Below are 24887 nucleotides of genomic sequence, written 5' to 3'. Positions count from 1 at the left end.
TTTTCCTGCTTGCCGCGTCTGTCCGGTTGCTTGCCCGCTGGCTAGTGGCCTTTGTGACGACGCTCCCTGAAATCTTCTGCGCTGGTTTGGCTCCTCCAGACTGGCTCCCGCTTCTCTGCAAAGAAGAAGCACCCCAGACCTTCCTGGTCTGCACCAGAAGCAAGTCCCTTGTTCTTCGTGGGTTCCGCTTGCCAAGGCTTGGTGAGTCCTAGTCCAACTTCGACGCCGCCGACAGCAAGAGCCTTCGTGGGACAGCTCGCCTCCTGGTCCTGGTCGTCCTCGACGCTTCCTGGTCCTCCTGGCTGCAGCGACAAGCTTCACCTTCCCCTGCAACTCTTCACGACATCGCCTGGTTCCTTCCTGGTTCCACGTGGTCACTGGCTAGTGACCTTGACTCTGTCCCCTCTGCTTGCAGGTTTCTTCTCTTCTTGATCCCAGGCTTGGGATCCACCGGACACTCTCCCCTGACTGCCTGTCAGCATCTTTCTTCAGGCATCCATAGGAGTCGACGACGAAAACGACGCATCTTCACCCCTATGCACCCGCAGCCTGTGGGCTAGGTAACTTGGGTACTCCGGTGCTCATCAGGATAGTGACTATCCTAGTGTCTAGTTTTCAAGTCTCAACTTCCTAGCTACTCCGGAAGTGTCCTAAATCTATCTATTTCTAAACTGTAACATTGCTATTGACTTTTACGCATTACGCGTGAGTGTTTCCACTCTGCACACGAATCCCGTGGGCCTCCCACTCCCTAACTAACGCTAGTGTAGTGTAGCCCCAGCGATTCCCTAGGCCTAGGCCTATTCTATTTCCGTGACAGTGGTTCTTATACCACTTATTTAGTATATGGTTTGCGTGGCCCCTAGGGCCTAACTGTATTACTTACCTGTGTGACTTACTGTATGCATTAATAAGACTGTGTTGTACTTACCTCTAAACTCATAAAGAGTGCTGAGGGTTTGCTTAGAATAAATACACTTTATTTTATATATATATCTGTTGTGGTGTCCTTTCATTTGGTATTCAAGGGATTATATATGGTATCACAGCTGGCTTCACATGCCATTCAGAGTTTAGCCTAAGACTGCTCTTGTCCATGCTACCACTAGGATAGCTGGTCTATAAGGTTGACTTTACAACCAATCACCATAAGGGTATTTGGACTGATATAAGGTGTACACTATAACTAGTGACATCATACATCAGGCCAACTTCTCACAATCCTTACCAATTGGTTATGTACCTAGGGTACATGGAGTCCATTTTAAAGAGAGAGCAGACAGCCTGAGACCCTGAATGGCAGGATCTCAGGCCAACTAAGTCGAAAAACCAGCTAGACACTAGGCAAAAAGTTGGGGGTAACCATAGTCCGATATCCACCTTCCTACATGGACTATGCAAGGAACACCTTGTGTGCCCCAGGCATGTCTCATTCCTTTCAGCCCACCCTGCCCCAATACACTAAAGGCTGTCTGGGGAGGTGCTAGCACCTCCCCAAGCAGGAAACCTATTGTCCAGGCCTCCCTGGCTGGGATCACTCCCAGCTGCAGGAGGTCAGACTTGTGTCGTGGCAGCAGCATCCATTTTGTGATGCTGAGGCTTTGGTCAGAGGCTAACAGTTGAAGTATGATTTTAACATGTCTTTCCCTCTAGAAGGGGGGAATAATATTCTCATGTCCAGAAATGGCATGGGGGTATTATTCCACAGTGTTAGACACCTTACACGACATGTTTCGATAAAGCCAAACCATAGTTACCATAACCGTCTAAGATTATAAGGCACTTTAAGAGTATATGGTAGGCTATATCATAGAACAGCTATAAGGACATGGTTCCGAAAGCTGCAGACAGGCTCAGCTCATGCTAGAGCACCATCTCACATGTTACCAAGCACTCTGCCTCCAGGATTGTCAAGGCCTGCCATAGGAGTGACTGATAGGTACACATGTGTCTATATGTAAGTTAGGTATAGGAATACTACACCTAAGCAAGGGGTGATTACACAACCTTGCCCCAGCTGAGTGATCAGCCAGTTGTGTCAAAATGGAAGGCCAGGCCAGGGGTGGCATAATACATGCTGCAGCCCCTGGTAGGCCTAGGGTACACCTATGCCCTGGGTACCTAGGGTACACTGTACAGGGGCCAATAAGGTGATCCTATCCAAATGGGTTATGCACCTAAAGTACATAGTATTAATTTAGAGAGAGAACAGCAGGGCTGTGGGTCTGATTAGCAGGCCCACAGCCACATCTAAGTCGAAAACCAGTAAAGCAAAAGCAAAAAGTGGGGGTGAACATAGAAAGCAGACCCTACTCTCCTACACAACCCCCCCCCCCCCCCCCAAACTTAGGGACATTAAACTAACCTTGACCAGTTGAGTCTTCATGTTCTAAGTGGAAATATCTGGAGAGTCCATCTGCATTGGCATGGTCAGTCCCAGGTCTATGTTCCACTGTGAAGTCCATCCCCTGTAGGGAAATGGACCACCTAAGAAGTTTGGGATTTTCACCCTTCAGCTGATTTAGCCACAAGACTGCTCTTGTCCATGCTACCACTAGGATAGCTGGTCTATAAGGTTGACTTAACAACCAATCACCATAAGGGTATTTGGACTGATATAAGGTGTACACTAGAACTAGTGACATCATACATCAGGCCAACTTCTCACAGGACTTAAAAAGGTTTACCCCCCAGTGAGGCCTCCTTCGCCTCCTTGGGAGCTGAACCTGGTTCTTTCAAAGCTTATGAGTCCACCTTTCGAACCCATACATAAGGCTAAATTACAGCACCTTACGTGGAAAGCAGCCTTCTTGGTAGCTATCACCTCAGCACGTAGGGTGAGTGAAATACAGGCCCTCTGCTTAAAAGAACCCTACACGGTTTTTCACCTTAATAGGGTGGTGATGAGAGCCCATCCTTCATTTTTACCTAAGGTGGTATCCGACTTTCATGTGAATCAGTCTATCTCACTGCCAACTTTCTTTCCCAACCCCTCCTCGCCAGCTGAGAGGGCGTTGCATTCTTTGGATGTTAAACGAGTTTTACCTAGATAGAACTAAGGCTGTCAGGAAGTCTGACCAATTGTTTGTAAACTATTGTGCTGTCCGTACAGGTTTTGCAGCATCTAAACGTTCTATTGCCAGATAGATTGTGTCAAGCATTAAATTAGCTTACCAGCTAGCTCAGAAACCGTTATGGCCTCTACCTAAGGCACATTCCACACAAGGGAAAGCGGCTACTGCTGCATTTCTCAATAATGTCCCACTCTCCGAGATCTGTAAAGCAGCTACTTGGAGATCTGTCCATACATTCACGAGACATTATTGTCTGGACTCGGACACTAGAGCAGACACTCAAGTAGGGCAAGCCTCCTTGAGGAATCTGTTCAACAACTGATTATTTCGGTTGTTATCGCCAATGTATAGTGCAGTTCTCATTTGCCTGCGGTGGAAGATGGGCTTGCTATTCTATTCAGTGCTTATGACTATTGATGAGGATCCCCTGGAAGAGAAGGATAAGTTACTTACCTGTAATCCTAGTTCTCTTCCAGGGGTATCCTCATCAAAGTCATAAGCAACCCACCCGCCTCCCCAGGAAAATAAGAAGACTGTATTATTAAATATGGAAGAAGTATATCTTTGTGTTTACGACTACGGTCCCGCAAAGAACAACTGACCCAACTGTCACCCCTGAGGCATGATGGGATATTGGAATCAGGGCTGCCTTAAAGGCACGGTGCCAGTTTTTACCTGTACAAGGCTTTTCAGTCTCTATGGTATTGTATTGCAATGCAGCCTGCAGGCTAACAATGTTTTGTGGATCTGTGTTTTGCACAGTGTTTGCTTTTCTTTCTCATGAGTTTCTACCTCAGTAAAAAAAAAAAAAAAGAGATTTAGGTGTATTATTATACCTATAGTGTGTTATTGGCTATTTATATCTACATTGTCTAGCCTACTATGGGGGCTGCATTTGCTTGGAAAAAATTATATATGTTTATACATATACAGAGCTGTATATATGTGTTTTTCATATATAATTTTTATTATTTCCGGGGTCCCCGCACATGGGCGGGAATATTCAGTGCTTATGACTTTGATGAGGATACCCCTGGAAGAGAACTAGGATTACAGGTACGTAACTTATCCTTGTCCTTTTTTCTGTCCATTAAAATTCTGTTTGCAGATCACTAAATATGTGTACGCATGGAACTTTGTTCAAACCGAGCACAAATTTGTGACTTGGGTTCCGCAGTCACTTCACCTGGGTGTAATGCTTTATCCACCCAGTTATTCATTGACTCAAAAGCAGTGGCTTCAATGGGCAAGAGGGCTGATCCACTCTGTTGCAAACATTGTAGGCAGGAGGGGGCATTTTAGCACATTATTTGGGCCTGCCCGAACATTCAGTCCTATTGGGACTCGGTGGTGTCGTGCATGATGGGGATCTGTGGTGAGAACCTATCACTCTCAGCCAAATGGTGTCTACTCAGTGTTTGGGAGGCCACAGAACTGAGGCGAGCTCCTCAGACCTGGGAAACTTTAGGCTTGATGATTGAAAAGTGTAACATAGCTCTTCTGTAGTAGGGGATCTCTGTGTATAGTCGTAATCTAGTGAATAGTCCCGCCCATGTGCGGAGACCCCGGAGCAATAAAAATAATCTCTTAAGTTGTCAAGCCATGCAGACCTGCATCTACAATTAAGCGAGAATTTCAAAGACAGATAATGCAGCCTATATCCACAGGCTACACTGTCCAGTACTTCAACTAGAAAATTCCACCTACATCCACAAACAGCCTGCCCAGCTTTTTCCACAGATTAAAAACCTACCTCTACCAGCAAAAGCCTCTGGAATGATAGAGAGGGAGGAATGGACAGACAAGCCCCATAGGCTGCCATTATGTGGCTCAGAACAGGATACTGTGCCTTTAAGAAAACTTTCCAGAACTTTTCCAGTATCCCAGAATGCACAGCAGGTCCCTTTTACTTCTCTTCCAGGGGATCCTCATCAATAGTCATAAGCACTGAATATTCCCGCCCATGTGCGGGGACCCCGGAAATAATAAAATTATATATGTAAAAAACACATATATACAGCTCTGTATATGTATAAACATATATCATTTTTTCCACGCAAATGCAGCTCCCATAAAAAGGCTAGGCAATGTAAATGTACACATCCAATAACACATATATACATATATATATATATATATAAAGGTATAACAATACACCTAAATCTCTTTTTTTTTTTTTTTTTTTTAATGAGGTAAACACTCATGAGAAAGCAAAAAATAAAGAGAATAAACTGTGGAAAAACACAGATGTACAACACATTGCCAGCCTGCAGGCTGCATTGCAATATAATACCATAGAGACTAAAAAACCCTGTACAGGTAAAAACTGGCACCGTGCCTTTAAGGCAGCCCTGACTTCCATATCCCATCATGCCTCAGGGGTGACAGTTAGGTCAGTTGTTCTTTCCGGCTCCTTCAGTCAGGACCCTGGAATTCAGCTCTCTTCTTTTTTGACTCTTTAGTCAAGAATTATTACAACTTTAAGATTTTTTTGGACTTCTTCTTACAACATCTGTGAGGAAGTTAGTATCCTGTGTTTTTCTGACTTTTTTTGCTGTTTTGTCAGAAAAATGCCTTCTTTATTTGTTCCATGTCCATCTTGTGGAAAAAAGAAGGCTGCTTCAGACACACATGAGGTGTGTATTATCTGTCTGCCGGACTCTCACTCTCCAGCAACATGCCATCATTGTGAAGACCTTTCCAAAAGGACTTTAAAGGAGAGGGAGAGGATTAGGCTGTATGGCCTAGCAGAACGGTCGACGTCGAAGCAGTTGGTCCCTGTTTGCTCCCCATCGACGTCGGGCTCGGCGTCGAAGACTCCAGCGGCGGGATCGTCGCTGAGAGGTGAGGAGTCAAGGGGAAGTCATGCTGCAAAGAGAAAATCGTCGTCGACTTTAGATTCAGCGTCGAAGCGGATGCGTTCGACGTCGACGGCGTCTAAAAGCTCGGCGTCGAGGACTCGGCGCCACAGTTCAACGTCGAAGAAGCATCTGTCGACGTCAAGAGAAGATCGATCGACGTCTGCACAGAGATATCGTTCGTCGTCGAAAGAAAGACATCGTTCGACGTCGAGGTCGGCGAGACATCATTCGACGTCGCAAGAAGTACGTAGGCGATCTCCACAGTCGACGTCGAGACCAAGATCGCCGTCAAGATCAAGATCGCCGTCGAGGAAACATCGTTCGACGGCGAAGAGGCTTTCGACGTCGTCGGAGCATTCGACGTCGAGACAGAAGTCTCCGTCAGGAGTGACGTCGAGGCAGACGCCTCCGTCAGGGCCGACGTCGAGGCAGGAGCCTCCGTCGGAGTCGACGTCGAGGCAGAGGCCTCCGTCGGAGTCGACGTCGAGGCAGAGGCCTCCGTCGGAGTCGACGTCGAGGCAAAGGCCTCCGTCGGAGTCGACGTCGAGGCAGGTGCCTCCGTCGAAGTCGACGTCGAGGCAGGTGCCTCCGTCCTCACAGGTCTCCAAAGCTTTGGTGAGGTACATGAAGCCTCCGTCGAAGATAATCTCGACGTCGAGACAAGAAGCTCGGAGCCTCGAAGATTCGAGTCAAAGATCTCCGGTGATAGGCCTATCACCGTCGAGGCAGCCCTCTGTTGAGGGTACGCAGGAGGTGTCGCATGTTCGCCTCACGATTCGACCAGTCTCAAGGCGAAAATCTCCTCATAGACTGATATATACAACTCCTGAGTCACCGCGTCTCATATCTATCTCGCCTTCAGGATCAGAAGGCTCAGGTTCAAGATCAGAATCACCAGAGCTTGTGCATCAATCTCCAGTACCTGCAAGAGAAAATTCGCAGGAAGAGGACAATGCGGTACCTCAAAGTCCCGTAAGGGAGATGCCTCAGGACCATGCTGTGCCAGACGCGATAAAGGCATCGCTAACAAGAATAAGGGGCGTGGTATTCCCAGCGACACCTATCAGACCAAGATCTCGAGAAAGAGAATCCCGAAGTCACTCTCGAGCACCAAGAAGGCGATCCAGGTCTTCTTCCCGCAGAAGGGAGTCGACCAGATCGGAGAGAAGGCGCCGTAGAACCCCTTCTACCTCCCCTTCTTCCAGGTCATCCAAAAGGGATTATTCACCGACACTCTCGGAGACGCCACCCTCTCGGGTATCTCCGGTAGATGATATTTCTACGTTTCAAGAAGTGTTGTGTAGAGGAGCTACAAAATTAAATATCCCTATGCCGGTTCAGGAGACCACTTCATCCATAATTTTTGAAACGCTTCATGAACGCACAGTGTCACGCCCGTTATTGCCGTTAGTCCCCGGTTTGCTACAACCGGTAATGGATGTTTTTCTCACACCAGCAACCACCAAAACGGCGCCGGCGAGAATTCTAAAAAAGTACCGTCCAGCACCGGAGGATCCTCTATTCCTTAAATCAGATCCTCCACCGGACTCTGTCATCACCGCCGCTGCCAGGAAGACACATGCAGTAGCTGGATCTTCAACGGTACCACCAGATAAGGACAGTAAGACACAAGACTCCTGGGGGAGGAAAGTTTGCGGCTCCGCATCCTCAAGCTTAAAGGTGGCGAGTGCCTCGGCGCTTCTGGGGCGCTATGATAGGTCATTATGGGACTCTCTGCAGAGGTTCATTGGCAAAGTTCCACAAGAGGACAGACGGGACTTTGAAGAGATTTTGCATGAGGGGAGTCTGGTTTCTAACCAGATCATAAGTGCAGCGGCGGATGGGGCAACACTGGCAGCGCATGAATATGCACATGGAGTCACAGCCAGAAGATCATCCTGGCTTAGATTGACGGCCTTGAAACCGGAAGCGCAGGCAAGAATTTTAAATCTGCCTTTCTCCGGTACTTCTCTTTTTGGGTCCCATGCAGACGAAGAAATGGCCCGTATGAAAGCAGAGCTGGAGACCATGAAAGCTGTCGGGCTTGAAAAGAGAAAAGAGTTTCGGCGCCGCAAGGGAAATGACAGGCGCAGTTACCAACAGAGGGTTCAAACCCCTCATTGGCAAAAGAACCAGGACCAGCAAGGTCAAAAGAAACAACAATACCAGTCCCGCAAGCCATCCAGGGGACGAGGTAACAACAGGCAGTCTAATGCTGGAAACAAAGCTCCGGGGAAGCAATGAGAAACCGCTTCCTCCGATGCTGTCCACCGCTCCGGTGGGAGGAAGTGTTGCACATCATCTTCCAGAGTGGCAGTCCATCACAAAGGACAAGTGGGTACTGAATATACTGCGTCATGGGTACTCGCTTCGTTTCAGAAGTCACCCCCCATCGATTCCTCCTGTCAATTCATCCCAGCATCTAAGGCAGCTCAGAGAAGAGGTAGCGACGCTTCTACTCAAATCTGCAATAGAGAAAGTGCCCATAAACCAAAGAGGAAAGGGAGTTTACTCCAGATACTTTCTCATCCAAAAGAGGAGTGTGAAGGTAGAGTTCAGACCCATTTTAGACCTACGGATACTGAACAAACACATAAGAAAGGAAAAATTTCGCATGCTGGCGCTCCACCAAATATATCCTCTTCTCCGGATGGGCGATTGGATGTGTTCACTGGACCTTCAGGATGCATATTTCCATATTCCCATCCTAAGGAATCATCGAAAATTTCTCAGGTTTGTGGTAGGCAACTCTCACTATCAGTTCAAAGTCCTCCCATTTGGCCTGAAGTCAGCTCCTCGAGTATTCACAAAATGCGTGGCAGTAGTAGCGGCTGCTCTGAGGCGCGCAGGAGTCTTCGTCTATCCCTACCTAGACGACTGGCTAATAAAGGGCTCATCGCCACAGAATGTGCGGTCACAGCTGTCGCTATGCCTGAGCTTATGTCGCAAGTTGGGTCTCAGAGTGAATGTCAAAAAGTCAAATTTTTCACCGACGCAGAGGATCCACTACCTGGGTGCAACTATAGACTCCGTAGTAGGAAAAGTGTTTCCTTCGGAGGAAAGACAGTCATCCATTATGCTAAAAGGCAGACAGATTATAACCAGCAATCTGTCGTCGGCAAGGCAAATCTCATCTCTGCTAGGGGCCATGGCATCCTGCATCTTCCTAGTGCCCAATGCCAGGCTAAGGATGCGTCCTCTCCAGCAAGATCTCGAGGACAAATGGGATCAAAGGAACTCCCTGTGGGAAGAAAAGGTTTGCCTCTCCTCTGCAGCCAAACAGTCAGTCAAGTGGTGGCTGAAGCCAAGGAATCTACAAGTGGGGATCCCCTTCCATCAAGAGCCCCCAACTTAATCACCGACGCATCCCTTCAGGGATGGGGTGCGCATTTTGGGACTCTGCAAACTCAGGGACAGTGGTCCAGCAGCGAGCAGTTGTACCACATCAACATGCTGGAGCTCAGGGCAGTCCACCTAGCCCTCAAAGCGTTCCTGCCTGCGATCACGACGAGTACCATTCTAGTGCAGACGGACAATACCACCACAATGTACTACCTGAACAAGCAGGGGGGTACTCGATCCAGAACGCTCTCGCTGGAAGCTCAGTCCCTGTGGCACTGGATCCTAGCAAGGAACATCTCATTGAAAGCGGTGCACCTACCAGGAGAACTCAACGTGCAAGCGGACTTGCTCAGTCGGCATTTTCAAGAGCCAGAGGACTGGGTAATCAACGACGAGGTTTTAGAAGACGTCTTCGGGGAATGGGGGCGTCCGCAAGTGGACCTCTTCGCGGACGAGCAAAACACAAAATGCCGAGGCTTCGCCTCAAGATACCATCGACCAGGATCCCTAGGGAATGCCCTTTTGATCAATTGGTCAATGACATTTGTGTACGCTTTTCCGCCTCTCCCACTAATTCCCAAGGTGGTGACCAAGCTACAGAATTCATCTGCCAAGATGATCCTCATAGCACCGGACTGGCCGAGGCAGTGGTGGTACACGGATCTCCTGCACATGTCGATCCGACCCCACAAGCGGCTGCCATGCAGGCCGGACTTGTTATCCAAGATGCAGGGGAAGATTTACCATCCCAGCCTTCCCTCGCTGAGCTTAACAGCATGGCTCCTGAAGTCCTCCAGTATGGCCATCTGAACCTCCCTCAAGAGTGTATGTCCATACTGAAGGAAGCCAGGAGGCCTTCGACAAGACACTCCTACTTCTGTAAGTGGAAAAGATTTTATATATGGTGTGCTCAGCATCATTATGATCCCACTAAATGCCAGGAGGATGTAATTTTGCCCTATCTTCTACATTTAGCAAGGGCAGGGTTGAAATTTTCATCCATAAAGGTTCACCTAGCAGCCATAACAGCATACAGGCGTTCGCCTTCACAGCAGTCATTTTTTAAAGTGCAGGTAGTGAAGGATTTCTTGCAAGGACTCAAGAAAGTCTATCCCCCTGTTAGACCTCCCTCTCCTTCCTGGGAGCTAAACTTGGTTCTGTCGAAGCTCATGGGTGCGCCTTTTGAGCCTATTCATAAGGCTACCCTACAGCACCTCACATGGAAGACAGCATTTTTAATAGCCATCACTTCAGCACGGAGGGTCAGTGAGATACAGGCCCTCTGTTCTAAAGAACCCTACACTATTTTTCATCTAAATAGGGTGGTGATGAGAACTCATCCTTCGTTCCTACCCAAGGTGGTATCGGATTTTCATGTAAACCAAGCCATATCCTTACCAACCTTTTTTCCCAACCCCTTCTCTCCAGCAGAGAGGGCGTTGCATTCTCTAGATATCAAGAGGGTCCTAAAATTCTACCTAGATAGGACTAAGAATGTCAGGAAATCTGATCAATTGTTTGTGAACTATGGGGTTGTACGTATGGGCTTTGCTGCATCCAAACGTTCCATTGCTAGGTGGATTGTTTCAAGTATTACATTGGCCTACCAACTGGCTCAGAAACCATTGGGGGCGCGCCCTAAAGCGCATTCGACAAGAGGAAAAGCGGCTACCGCGGCTTTTCTCAATAATGTCCCACTCTCCGAGATCTGCAAGGCAGCCACTTGGAGATCTGTCCACACTTTTACCAGGCATTATTGTCTGGATTCGGACACCAGAGCAGACACTCAAGTAGGACAAGCCTCCTTGAGGAATCTGTTCCATGCATAATCATTTTCATGATTCGCTTTCTCCATGGGTGATACAACCTTAGTTTCATTTGCCTGCTGGTGGAAGGGGAGCTTGCTACTCTATTCAGTGCTTATGACTATTGATGAGGATCCCCTGGAAGAGAAGGGTAAGTTACTTACCTGTAATCCTAGTTCTCTTCCAGGGGTATCCTCATCAAAGTCATAAGCAACCCACCCACCTCCCCAGGCAAATGAGAAGAAGTGTATTATTCATTATGGAAAGGATATATCTTTGTGTTTAGGACTACGGTCCCGCAAAGAACAACTGACCTAACTGTCACCCCTGAGGCATGATGGGATATGGAAGTCAGGGCTGCCTTAAAGGCACGGTGCCAGTTTTTACCTGTACAGGGTTTTTTAGTCTCTATGGTATTATATTGCAATGCAGCCTGCAGGCTGGCAATGTGTTGTACATCTGTGTTTTTCCACAGTTTATTCTCTTTATTTTTTGCTTTCTCATGAGTGTTTACCTCATTAAAAAAAAAATTTAAAAAAAAAGAGATTTAGGTGTATTGTTATACCTTTATATATATATATATATGTATATATGTGTTATTGGATGTGTACATTTACATTGCCTAGCCTTTTTATGGGAGCTGCATTTGCGTGGAAAAAATGATATATGTTTATACATATACAGAGCTGTATATATGTGTTTTTTACATATATAATTTTATTATTTCCGGGGTCCCCGCACATGGGCGGGAATATTCAGTGCTTATGACTTTGATGAGGATACCCCTGGAAGAGAACTAGGATTACAGGTAAGTAACTTACCCTTTCAGTTCTTTTTTCCGGCTCCTGCTAGCAGGACCCTGGAGCATTGAGCTCTCCCTTTTCAAGGGTTTATTTGGATTTGTTCACTTTTCAAGTGCTATATTAAGTACCTTGTTGCCTTCCTTCTTGTGTGTGCTCTGTGTGGTCAACATGCCTGGCTTGTTTGACAGGTGCCCAGAGTGTGAGAGGAAGAAGGCCAAGTCGGACCCACACAGGGTGTGCATCGTCTGCCTTCCCCAGTCCCATGTCCCAGAGGAGTGTGACATTTGCCAGTCTTTCTCAGCTAGGACCCTTAAGGAAAGGATGAAGATCAGGCTCCTAGGCCTGGAGGACAGAAGGCTGAGGGCACAAGGTGGGTCAGGACGGGCTGATTCTGCCCATGCTGAGGCCCCTGGGGGGCTCCCCAGGGGCAGGAAGCCCAGCAAACGTTCCCGTTCCCCGTCGACGTCGACTACGGCGTCGAGGGGGATGGCTGCAGTCTGCTCACCGTCTCCCTAGGGTTCTGGGGAAAAAAACGGCATCGACGCTCGACGTCGAGGGAGCTGAGCAGCCCGCCGTCGACGACATCAGCATCTTCGTCGACGCCGTCGACTTCTCCGTCGAGTCCTCGGCGTCGAGAGCAGTTCCGGCGTCGGCGCTCGCCGTCAAGGCGAGGTCGCCGTTCGCCGTCGGCGAACAGGAGACGGTCACCGTCGAGGGGATCCCTGACGTCGAGGACCTGTCCCAGGCGCTCGCCGTCGAGGAGGCGCTCGCCGTCGAGGAGGCGCTCGCCGTCGAGAGGCGCTCGCCGTCGAGGAGGCGCTCGCCGTCGAGGAGGCGTTCGCCGTCGAGGAGGCGTTCGCCGTCGAGGAGGCGTTCATCGACACCGAGGCAACGCAGGAGCAGTCCTGATGCCGGGAGTTCCTCGGGGTCACGAAGGGAGAGAACGGAGTCACCGGGCTCGGTGTACTCAGTGGTGTATACACCCCCTAAGCCGAGGTCGCCACCCTTTCCTCCTTTGCCAAGGGAGCTTTCACCGCGGACTCCTACACCACCACCACCACCACCACCTCCTCCTCCTCCTCCTCCTCCTCCTCCTCCTCCTCATAACATTCCGCCGCACACACCGTCGGGCCCACCTGTGGCCCCGCCACGATCGGTGTCGTTGCCTGGGTATCCGCCGCCGCCGCCGAAGAGAACTCTGAAGCGGCCGCAGCCAAGCAGATCGCGCTCCCGCTCCGGACGGAGAGGAAGGTCACGGAGCCGTGGACGGGCATCGTCGACATCTGGGCGACGCCGCAGGAGGCGCAGCGCCAGATCCCGCACTCAATCGTCTGTCAGGTACTACTCGCCGACGCTGTCGGACTCGCCAAGGACAGGAGTATTGCCTGTCGACGATATAGTCTCCTTCCAGGAGGTGCTATTGAGGGGTGCGGCCAAACTAGGGATCACGGTGACGGTGCCAACACCTACGACGTCCGTGATCTTCGAGATGCTGCACTAGAAGCACCTGTCTCGCCCCCTGCTGCCACTAGTGCCGGGATTGGTGGAGCCCGCTACGGAGTTGTTCCTCACTCCGGCGGTGACAAAACCGGCCCCCTCTAGGCTCCTGAAGAAGTATCGGGCGCCGGAATCGGACCCGACCTTTCTGAGGATGGATCCGGTCATTGTGACGGCGGCAAGGAAGCAGCATGCTACCACTCCTTCCTCGACAGTGCCGCCTGATAAGGATAGCCGTTGGCTAGATTTGGCGGGCAGAAAGGTCTGTGGGACGGCTTCTACCACCATGAAGGCGGCAAGTGCCGGGGCTCTGTTGGGGAGCTACGACCGTGCCCTGTGGGAGTCTCTCCAGCAGTACGCGGAGCTGCTGCCTCGCGACAAGAAGGAGGACTTTCTAGAGACTTTGCATGATGGGATGCTGGTGTCGAATCAGATTATCAGCGCGGATGTGTCTCTCTTAGCGGCACATGTATATTGTCAGGGCATTAACCAACGGCGTCATGCTTGGCTTCGCCTTAACTCACTCAAACCGGAGGCACAGCAAAGAGTGGCCAACCTGCCTTTCTCGGGGGAGACCCTGTTCGGCAAGCATGCGGACGACGAAATGGCCCGCATGAAGACGGAGGCAGAGACCCTGACGGCTGTCGGGTTAGAGAAGCCTGAGAGGAAAAAGCGCCCGTTCCAGAGACGGTTCGGGGCTGCAGGAAGAGGGCGTGGGCAGGCCTTGGGACAGCAGCAACAACAGCAGCAGCAGTTCCGGAAACCCTTCCAGAAGTGTCAGAAGGGTAGAGGAGGCCAACAGTCCGCTACAGCGACCAAGGGCCCGGCTGGGTCTCGGCCCTGAGCGTTTACTTCCCCTGCAACCGTTACCCACTCCAGTGGGGGGAAGCGTTCAATTTTTTCTGGCAGAGTGGAGAAAAATTACTCAGGACAAGTGGGTGCTGAATATTGTTTGCAATGGATACAGTCTTCGGTTCATCAGCCCGCCTCCAGCGATTCCGCCGGTCAGCTCACAGTATCAACTGCGAGAGCTCCAGGCGGAGGCAGACATCCTGTTGAGGAAAAAGGCGGTGGAAGACGTACCTCTGTCTCAAAGGGGAAGAGGTCTGTACTCTCGGTTCTTCCTGGTTCGCAAGAAGGACTAGAACGAGTTCAGGCCCATTCTGGATTTGCGGCAAGCAAACAAATGGATTCGCAGAGAGAAATTCCGCATGCTATCGTTGCATCAGATTTACCCTCAGCTGCAACGGGGAGACTGGCTCTGTGCCATAGACCTACAGGATGCGTACTTCCATGTGCCCATTGCACGGAAGCACAGGAAGTTTCTGCGATTCCAAGTCGGCGCCAATCATTATCAATACACAGTACTGCCATTTGGGCTAAAGTCTGCGCCCAGGACCTTCTCGAAGTGCATGGCGGTGGTAGCTGCACACCTGCGGAGGAACAAGGTGTTTGTCTACTCGTACCTGGACGATTGGTTGATCAAGGCCGCCTCCTTTTCGGAAGCACAAGCGCACTTCCAGAAGACGTGCGTTCTCTGGAACAAGCTGGGGTTGCACGTCAACATGTCCAAGTCTGTCCCGACTCCAGTCCAGTGCATACAGTACTTGGGGGCCTCCATCAATACGCTGTTAGCAAGCGTGTCTCCTTCGGAGGAGAGACGGTTATCACTCCTTCGGAAGGCTCAGGCTCTTATGACCGCCCCATCAACGACAGTGAGGAAGGTGTCTTCGCTGCTGGGATCGATGGCCTCATGTATCTTCCTCACTCCTCACACACGGCTGCACATGAGACCACTGCAGGAGTGCTTGGAGGATCAGTGGGATCAGAGGACAGGTTTTTGGGACTGTGAGAAGTTGGCCTGATGTATGATGTCACTAGTTCTAGTGTACACCTTATATCAGTCCAAACAACCCTTATGGTGATTGGTTGTAAAGTCAACCTTATAGACCAGCTATTCTAGTGGTAGCATGGACAAGAGCAGTCTTAGGCTAAACTCTGAATGGCATGTGAAGCCAGCTGTGATACCACATATAATCCCTTGAATACCAAATGAAAGGACACCACAACAGATATATATATAAAATAAAGTGTATTTATTCTAGTCAAACCCTCAGCACTCTTTATGAGATTCGAGGTAAGTACAACACAGTCTTATTTAAGCATACATTAAGTCACACAGGTAAGTAATACAGTTAGGCCCTAGGGACCACGCAAACCATATACTAAAGAAGTGGTATAAGGACCACTGTCATGGAAATAGAATAGGCCTAGGCCTAGGGAATCGCTGGGGCTACACTACACTACCAACAGTTAGGAAGTGGGAGGCCCACGGGATTCAGGTGCAGAGTGGAAACACTCCCGCGTAATGCGTATAATCGATAGAAATAGTACAGTTCTGAAATAAGCAGTTTTAGGACACTTCTGGAGTAGCTAGAAAGTCGAGACTCGGAAACTAGACCCTAGGATAGTCAATACCCTTGTGAGCACCGAAGTACCCAAGTTACCTAGCCCACGGGCTGCGGGTGCATAGGTGTGAACTTGCATCGGGTTTCGTCGTGGACTTCTATGGATGCCTGAAGGAAAGTTGCTGACAGGCAGTCAGTGAAGAGTGTCCGGTGGATCCCAAGGCTGGGATCAAGAAGAGAGGATACCTGCAAGCAGAAGGGACAGAGTCTGGGTCACTAGCCAGTGACCACGTGGAACCAGGAAGGAACTAGGCGATGTCGTGAAGATTGCAGGTGAGGAGGTGAAGCTTGTCGCAGCAGCCACGTGTACCAGGAAACGTCGAGGACGACCAGGACCAGGAGGCGAGCTGTCCCACGAAGGCTCTTGCTGTCGGCGGCGTCGAAGTTGGACTAGGACTCACCAAGCCTTGGCAAGCGGAACCCACGAAGAATGGAGGACTTGCTTCTGGTGCAGACCAGGAAGGTCTGGGGTGCTTCTCTTTTGTAGAGGAGCGGGAGCCAGTCTGGAGGAGCCAAACCAGCAGTGAAGATTCAAAGGTGTGTCGTCGCAAAGGCCGCTAGCCAATGGGCAAGCAACCGGACAGACGCGGCAAGCAGGAAAATGCAGAAGGGCCCCATGCAGGACTCGTGGAGTGTGGGGGGCTGATCTTCGGTGCAGATGGGGCTTGGGGTTGGGGCTTCTCAATCCCCGGTGCACAACTTCGAGGGTGCCTCAGAAGCTGCACTGGAAGATACTCGCCACTTTTCCCAGGTAGCCGGTCCCACGTCTCTCGTCGCCTCCACGGATCTCAGCTCGGCTGTGGATGTGGATCAGGGTCGGAGAAGTCTGGAAGTCAAGGCTCTGGTCGGGCTCTGCAGTCGGTCCCTCGTAGAACTTCAGCAAAGCAAAGGGTAAGTCTCTTGATGGTGCCTGTTTGCACAGGGTAGCCACTCCTTGGCCACAAGGGAGATTCTTCAGTCTTCTTCTTTCGTCGAATGTCGAAGGTCCAGAGTTTCTGTTCAAGTTGCAGGTTCAGGATAATCTAATCTCCTGGGGCCCAGCTACCACACTTATACTAATCTGGGGAGCTGGGTTGCCTGCTAGGTCACGCCTTATGGGTGGGACCTGGGAGGGGGGTGGTTACACCCCCTTCCCTTTGTCCAGTTTTGCGCCAGGACTGGGGCTGGAGTGCCCCAGCACCGGTTTGAACTGGACTATGCATGGGACACCTTGTGTGCCCCAGGCATGTCTCATTCCTTTCAGCCCTCCCTGCCCCAATACACTAAAGTCTGTCTGGGGAGGTGCTAGCACCTCCCCAAGCAGGAAACCTATTGTCCAAGCCTCCCTTGCCGGGATCACTCCCAGCAGCAGGAGGTCAGACTCGTGTCTGTGGCAGCAGCATCCATTTTGTGATGCTGAGGCTTTGGTGAGAGTTAAACAGCAAAGTAGAATTTTAACATGTCTCTCCCTCTAGAAGGGAGGGATAATATCCTCATCCCCAGAAATGGGATGGGGGTATTATTCCAAAGTGTTAGACACCTTACACGACATGTTTTGATAAAGCCAAACCATAGTTACCATAACCGTTTAAGATTATAAGGCACTTTAAGAGTATATGGTAGGCTATATCATAGAACAGCTATAAGGACATGGTTCCGAAAGCTGCAGACAGGCTCAGCTCATGCTAGAGCACCATCTCACATGTTACCAAGCACTCTGCCTCCAGGATTGTTAAGGCCTGCCATAGGAGTGGCTGATAGGTACACATGTGTCTATTTTAAGGGTAGATATAGGTATAGTATATCTTAGCAAGGGGTGATTACACAACCTTGCCCCAGCTGAGTGATCAGCCAGTTGTGTCTGATTGGAAGGCCAGACCAGGGGTGGCATAATACATGCTGCAACCCTTGGGAGGCCTAGGGTACACCTATGCCCTGGGTACCTAGGGTACACTGTACAGGGTCCAATAAGGTGATCCTTACCAATTGTGTATGTACCTAGGGTAAATGGAGTCCATTTTAAAGAGAGCGCAGACAGCCTGAGACCCAGAATATCAGGATCTCAGGCCAACTAAGTCGAAAACCAGCTAGACACTAGGCAAAAAGTTGGGGGTAACCATAGTCAGATATCCACCTTCCTACAGGGACGACAAGATACGGCTGTCTCTCAATGCTCTTCAGTCGCTGAAGTGGTGGTGTTCGGCGGAAAATCTCCTCAGGGGTGTTCCCTTCCACAAGGACATTCCCACGAAGAGGATCGCAACGGATGCGTCTCTCCAAGGCTGGAGAGCGCATTCCGGAGACTTACAGATACAAGGAAGGTGGTCCCCGTTGGAGGCGACGTACCACATCAATTTCTTGGAACTCAGAACCGTTTACTTGGCATTGAAGGCCTTCCATCCGTCCTTCCAGACCAACTCGCTGCTGGTACAGACGGACAATACAACCACGATGTATTACCTCAACAAGCAGGGGGGGTCGAGATCACGCACTCTGTCGCAGGAGGCGCAGTCGATCTGGCACTGGCTTCTGGCCCGAGGATTGACTATTACGGCCACGCATCTGCCAGGTGTGCAGAATGTTCAGGCGGACGCGCTGAGCAGACTGATTCAGGAAAACCACGAATGGATCATAAACGACGAAGTACTAGGGGACGTCTTCGCAAGGTGGGGGACTCCAGATGTAGATCTGTTCGCCACCGCCGAAAACAGCAAATGCCGAGACTTCGCATCCAGGTACTACCAGCGGGGGACGCTGGGGAATGCGCTATGGATCGACTGGTCGAACAGCTTTCTGTATGCTTTTCCACCCATTCCCCTGATTCCGGCGGTGCTCATCAAGCTGTCCCAGTCCGGGGCGCGGATGATCCTGATTGGCCCGGAATGGCCCAGACAGTGGTGGTTCATGGACCTGCTTCACCGGTCTCTCCTTCCTCACATACGGCTGCCGTGCAGGCCGGACCTTCTCACGAAGTTCGGGGGGCAGTTGGTGCACCCCAACCTCTCGTCTTTGAGTTTGGCGGCATGGCTCCTGAGATAGTGCAATATGGATATTTGAATCTACCAGCAGATTGTATGGATATACTGAAGGAGGCTAAGCGACCTTCCACTAGGACGTCCTATGCTTACAAGTGGAAGAGATTCTGCATCTGGTGCAAGTCCAAGAACTTTGACCCGACGCCATGTAAGGAAGATGTCATCCTTCCGTACCTTTTGCATTTGGCGCAGTCTGGCCTTAATTTCCATTCCATTAAGGTTCATCTAGCTGCTTTGACTGCTTACAGGAAATGCCCTTCACAGACTTCCTTTTTTCAGATCCCTGTGATCAAGGATTTTTTGGAAGGCTTGAAGAAAGTGTTCCCTCCTGTCAGACTTCCTTCGCCTTCATGGGAATTGAATGTGGTGCTGTCCAGATTGATGAAGGAGCCTTTTGAGCCTATTCACGAGGCTTTGTTGCAGCACCTGTCTTGGAAGGCAGCGTTCCTAGTGGCCATTACATCGGCCCGCAGGGTGAGTGAACTTCAGGCGTTGTGTTGCCAAGAACCTTATACGGTATTTCATGCTGCTAAGGTTGTTATGCGTACTCACCCTAAATTTCTTCCTAAGGTTATATCTGATTTTCATGTCAACCAGACCATAACTTTACCTACGTATTTTCAGAATCCCTCTTCTCCAGCGGAAAGGTCTCTACATTCCCTGGACGTTAGGAGGGTGTTGAAGTTTTATCTTGATAAGACCAAAGATATTCGTAGGTCAGACCAATTGTTTATCAATTATGGATCAGTCAGGACCGGTCTTGCTACCTCCAAACAGTCCATCTCTCGGTGGATTGTGTCCTGTATACAATTGTGTTACCAAAAGGCTAATAAGACCTTGGGGGGTAAACCTAAGGCTCATTCCACCAGGGGCAAAGCTGCCACGACTGCTTTGCTGCGTAATGTTCCGATTGCAGAAATCTGCAAGGCGGCCACTTGGATGTCGGTCCATACCTTTGCTGAGCATTACTGTCTGGACACGGATGCCAGGGCAGATGCTCAGGTTGGGCAGGCTTCGCTGCGAAATTTGTTCGCACAGTAGTGGTATTATTTTGTAGTCTTCTCCACCGCCGTTTTGGTGTGGGGATGGGCTTGCCATTATATTCACTAGATTATGACTATACACAGAGATCCCCTACTACAGAAGGAGTAGTTTATTTTCTGTAACTCCAGTTGTGTAGTAGGGGTATCTCTGTTATAGTCCTAAGCGCCCGCCCTCCTCCCCGGTGGAGAGATAAATGTTAATGTAAGGAATGCTACAGGTCTGGCGTGCTACGCCTTCAAAAAGAACAAAGTAAAAGAGACCTGCTGTGCATTCTGGGATACTGGAAAAGTTCTGGCAAGTTTTCTTAAAGGCACAGTATCCTGTTCTGAGCCACATAATGGCAGCCTATGGGGCTTGTCTGTCCATTCCTCCCTCTCTATCATTCCAGAGGCTTTTGCTGGTAGAGGCAGGTTTTTTCTCTGTGGAAAAAGCTGGGCAGGCAGTGTTGTTTGTGGATGATGGTGGAATTTTCTAGTTGAAGTACTGGACAGTGTAACCTGTGGATATAGGCTGCATTATCTGTCTTTGAAATTATCTCTCAAGTGTAGATGCAGGTCTGCATGGCTTGACAATATAAGAGATTATTTTTATTGCTCCGGGGTCCCCGCACATGGGCGGGACTATTCACTAGATTATGACTATAACAGAGATACCCCTACTACAGAACTGGAGTTACAGAAAAGAAACTACTCCTTCTTTGGGTGGCGGAAGCTACACCAACCCTCCTGGACTGGAAGAGGGGCATGGATTGGTGTATGGTAGCAGAGAAAACAGTCTATGAGAGTAGAGGGTGACCCGTGAAGTGGGAAAAGGTGTGGAACAAATGGAATGTATACACGGGGAGCTCATGTTCCGCCCCCACTGTTGTCGTTGCAGTCCCTGGTCCATAAGGGTGAAGGGCCCCTGATGGGATAAATCCAAAATGGTCTTTTACTGAAATTGAATGACGAAGAACTGTACTATGTGAAGATGTACTGCTTTATTGATAAAATGTACAAGAAAGTGGTGTGATATCTTATTACCTGCTTCAAACTAGTAAAGAACATTATTTTTTTTTAAAAGCGGTGGCTTCTCCTCCTGGTAAAGCATTTAGTGGCAATGGCTTGGGCACCTAAGTGAATGGGTGAAGAAAAAAAATGGGGCTCTAGAAGTGCAAGGGTTGTCATGCAGAATGTGAGTATTAAACTTGAGCAGGTTAGTTTTTGTATTGTCGTGATGTACTACCAATCTGGACCTTGAGTTGATGTAGATCCCATGCAGTGTTTGATTGCCCAGGCTTCAGAGTCTTGCATTTACAAGCCTTAGTCCAGTGCCTACACTGGGCACACAGTGCACATTTCATGATTGTTAGCCCTCTGCAGAGACTCCATTGCTGTCATGGGTTTCTCTTCAAGGCTGCTTGCTTCAGCCATCTCCACCAAGGGCTGACTAAGATGATGGTGACAACTTCACTTGCTTTGCTGTCTTAACAGGACTCTTTGAATAAGAGAATATGTGTCGTCTTACAAAATATTAGCTAGCTACATCAAGGTCCTTCTGTTTCTGCGATATTGAGCTGTGCTTATCATACACTGTGGAAAGTAAAGACCGTTTTGGGTAGGTTTCAATTAAATCCAGTAGATGACAACTACAGGTAAGGTACTGTTCACTCAGTCTGGTAAGGTGTCCCCTCCTGCTTGATGAGATAGCTGGACTTACTCCAAACCTTAAGTTTGTCTTTTGCTAGCCAACGACTGCAGCCTGTGTACCCTTCTTCACACCCTCTGTCTCTTCAGATGTCTTTGGGCTACTATATTGTCTCTTCTTTATTTAATCAGGTGAAACTGGACATGAACTTGGCAGATCTCACTAAGATACGGAAAACTATGAAATACACACTGAGTGTGGATGTAGAGGGTGGGAAGCTGGTGGTGATGAAGAAGCAGAAAGATTCCCAAGAAGACTGGAACACCTTCACTCATGATAAGAGTAAGAATGCATGTGCTTGATGGACTTGCATCTCCTGCTTCATTTGACACTTGCTTCAGGGCTTTTGTTAGTCTTCTGTTATTTCATAGGCTAATCTTGATGATTTCATGAGAATCACGCCCCACGTCACTGAACACAATTGCTTCTCTGAACTCTGGGAGGCTGAGGGGGGTCATCATTAAGAGTGTTGGTCCCCTAAATGAAACCTTATTAAATTATATTACAACCACCAAGCTTTCCAAGATCTGTAAAGAAGATATAAGCTTAAACTCTTATTTTTTCTATGTAGTTAACACACGTGATGTATGTAAAGTAACTGATGGCCTATTAATATTTACAGCATACCCCTCCCCCAGCCCATAGCACTCCGTCTAGTGGCACTCATTGCATCAGACTTCATACTCGCTAGTGCCAGCCCTTGAGGAGGGAAGGGAAATAGATCAAATATAAAATCTTATATTTTATTTATTTCATGAATACTTAATTAAAACCATTGCATTAAAATCACATTAAGAACATAATTAAAAAAAAATCACAAAATTATGTAAAGTGCAGTGTCCATAAAAAGTATCACCTTGGGGGAAAAACACAATTTTGAACTGTGAAGCAAGGTAAAAAGAAAATACATGTATTGTAATGTTACGCCTGTTCCCGTTTTTTTCCAATCTGAATTATACATTTTATGGACGTCTGGAACTAGGTCTGTACATAAAATATGCAAGCAGTTTAAAACAGTGATTTCATGTCGTGCAGCATGCGCCAATGTCAAGTTTGTTTGAGCTTTTTATAAGCCTGTTACAAAAACCTGGTTATTTGCACATTAAGTCTTATATTTTCTCCATTAAAAGATGCTATAACTGATTGCCGGCATATGCACTCTCCAGGATTCTTTAAGGTATGTTGCAAAAATTGTCAATGCTCAAGCAGGAGTTCGTGAGCGACAGTGGAGAGTATGTGGTCCAATGGCTCGAGCAGTCAACCTCAAAGCTGGGGAACCGGATTCGAGCCTCGGCAGCGATGCTCAACATCCTGTGATTCTGGGCAAATCACTTACTCTTCCCGTGCAGAACAAAAACAATAATAATAATTTGTCCATCTGTAATGCAACTGGTGCTCATGTAAAGCGATCTGATACCTTCGGGTGGAGTTTGCGCTATGTAAAACCCCCCGACCCCCTCCAAACAAAAATAAAGATTGTGTGGGGGACTTGGGACTTGCTTGCACCATTTAGAATCGTTGTTTTTTTGTTTAAACTAGCCATTTGGGGCTTACGTCCAGAGGTGGGAAATCACCTAGATGCAGACGCGTTAATTTCATTTTCGTATTGACAGAATAACAGGAGCCAAGTTGCGCTAGGGATTTATGAGATTGTATGATAAATCATGAATGCGGTTGCTTTGAAAAGAAATTTTTATCTGCCTGAAGTGACAACCCATGCCTATTTCTGTTTACCAATTTCTTAAAAATTTGAAAGGACATTGGCAGCTTCTACAGCTCATTCATTTTGAAGTTATTTATTCTAATCAATAGATAGTCTCTGAAATGGTTGAACCTGGTACCAGTAGATAGTTCCGTCCAGAACATTTGATTTAACGAGTCACCCTTGGCAGCTCTAAATTTATAACAGAATGTGATAAAGGCGCTTTGTCTTGCATTTGGTTGGTTTAGTAGGCTGAATTCCAACCTTATTTAAGCTGGAGAAACACTTCATGGTAGGAGAAAGTGCTTCCTATAGGTGTTTAAATTAAGCACTTCCAAACACTCTGTTTCGCAACCACAAAGCGCTTCACAACCATATACTATAGTGGGGATGAGTTTTGTGTTAACGGCTGTCTATATAATCACCTCTCAATCTTTTCTGAAGTAACACACAGGCTGATAAGAGTGTCTCTGCTTTAGGTTTCATTTGAGCCACTGTGTCCAAGAAAAGTCCCTTTTGTACCTATTATGACCCCTGGATACTTGTACTCTTTTAATTGTGTTCATTTATGGGTCTTTATAAACCACAGTCAAAGCCTCCTAGGGCTTGTGGTAAATGTCAACACTTTTTTATTGTGATTGATTTCAAACTTGTTGATTCAAGTGTAGTTGCTTAGTACATGCAGCAGTCTTTGGAAACCCACCTTGGTTCTACTGAGAAGAACAATATCATCTGCATATAGCATGCTTGTTAATGTTTTTCCCTCTATTTTGGGCGCGTGTGCATGGATTGAGTCCAATGCAGCTGTGAGGTCCGCCATAAAGATGTTAAAACAAGGTTGGGGTGAGCATACAGCCTTGTTTGAGTCCTGTTGTGAAGTGGATCTTGCGCAAGATGCTTGTTCCAACTCCAATTTTAATCTGAATCCTTGTGTCAATATGAAGTTGTGGGATTGCCCCAGTCTGCTAGCTTAAACCACAAATTTGTCCTATTGACTGGGTTGAAAGCTGCCTTTAAATCCATGGAACAGGCATGGAAAGGAATTTTGGCTTTCAGGGCTCTTTTTTTATCATGTCTAAGGCAGGCAGATTGGACAGGATACCCATGCCTGGGCGAAAACCAGTCTGATTGCATGGTAGTTTCTGCTGATCCTCTACCCAGTCATTCAGATCTTGAAGTAACAGCCCCGTATAGTTCTTAGACTAAATATCCAATAGGGCTATCAGGCAATAATTAGATGGATCTCTTTTACTACTGCCTTTGTATATCTGGTGAATGATTGTACCTTGCCTCGAGTCTGGAATTGTATTGTGTGTAGCACTGTCACTGTACTGTGGAGTTAAGTAGTCTGCCTAATTTGTAATATTTGATTTAAGGAGGGCATGTGGCAGACTGTTCTGCCCTGGAACACCATTTATTTGGTTTGGCTGAAAGGTATCTGTATACGAAACAGGTGGCTCCCACCGTGGGCGAACTAAGGATAAAGTGGATATTAATGTGTTAATATGATTGGATTTTAGTGATGCTATTTTATGAAATTGGGATGCGTATGTATTTATTCTTTTATGATCATTTTTAATTTTCCCCAATG

General features: G+C 48.3%; 1 protein-coding gene across 3 annotated transcripts in view; it reads left to right on the top strand.

Annotated features, from left to right (window-relative positions):
- Positions 1–24887, top strand: part of INPPL1 (inositol polyphosphate phosphatase like 1) — a 1340026-nt gene that overhangs the window by 584130 nt on the left and 731009 nt on the right. For all 3 annotated transcript variants that reach the window (XM_085623407.1, XM_085623409.1, XM_085623408.1), the window contains one exon: positions 21726–21876. In XM_085623407.1, coding sequence (XP_085479533.1) covers positions 21726–21876 — 151 coding nt within the window. The remainder of the gene's footprint in view (positions 1–21725; positions 21877–24887) is intronic.

Source organism: Triturus cristatus, chromosome 8 (assembly GCF_964204655.1).
Source record: "Triturus cristatus chromosome 8, aTriCri1.1, whole genome shotgun sequence".
NCBI lineage: Eukaryota > Metazoa > Chordata > Amphibia > Caudata > Salamandridae > Triturus > Triturus cristatus.
Note: the sequence above shows the minus strand (reverse complement) of the source record. Positions and strands in the feature narration are given on the sequence as shown.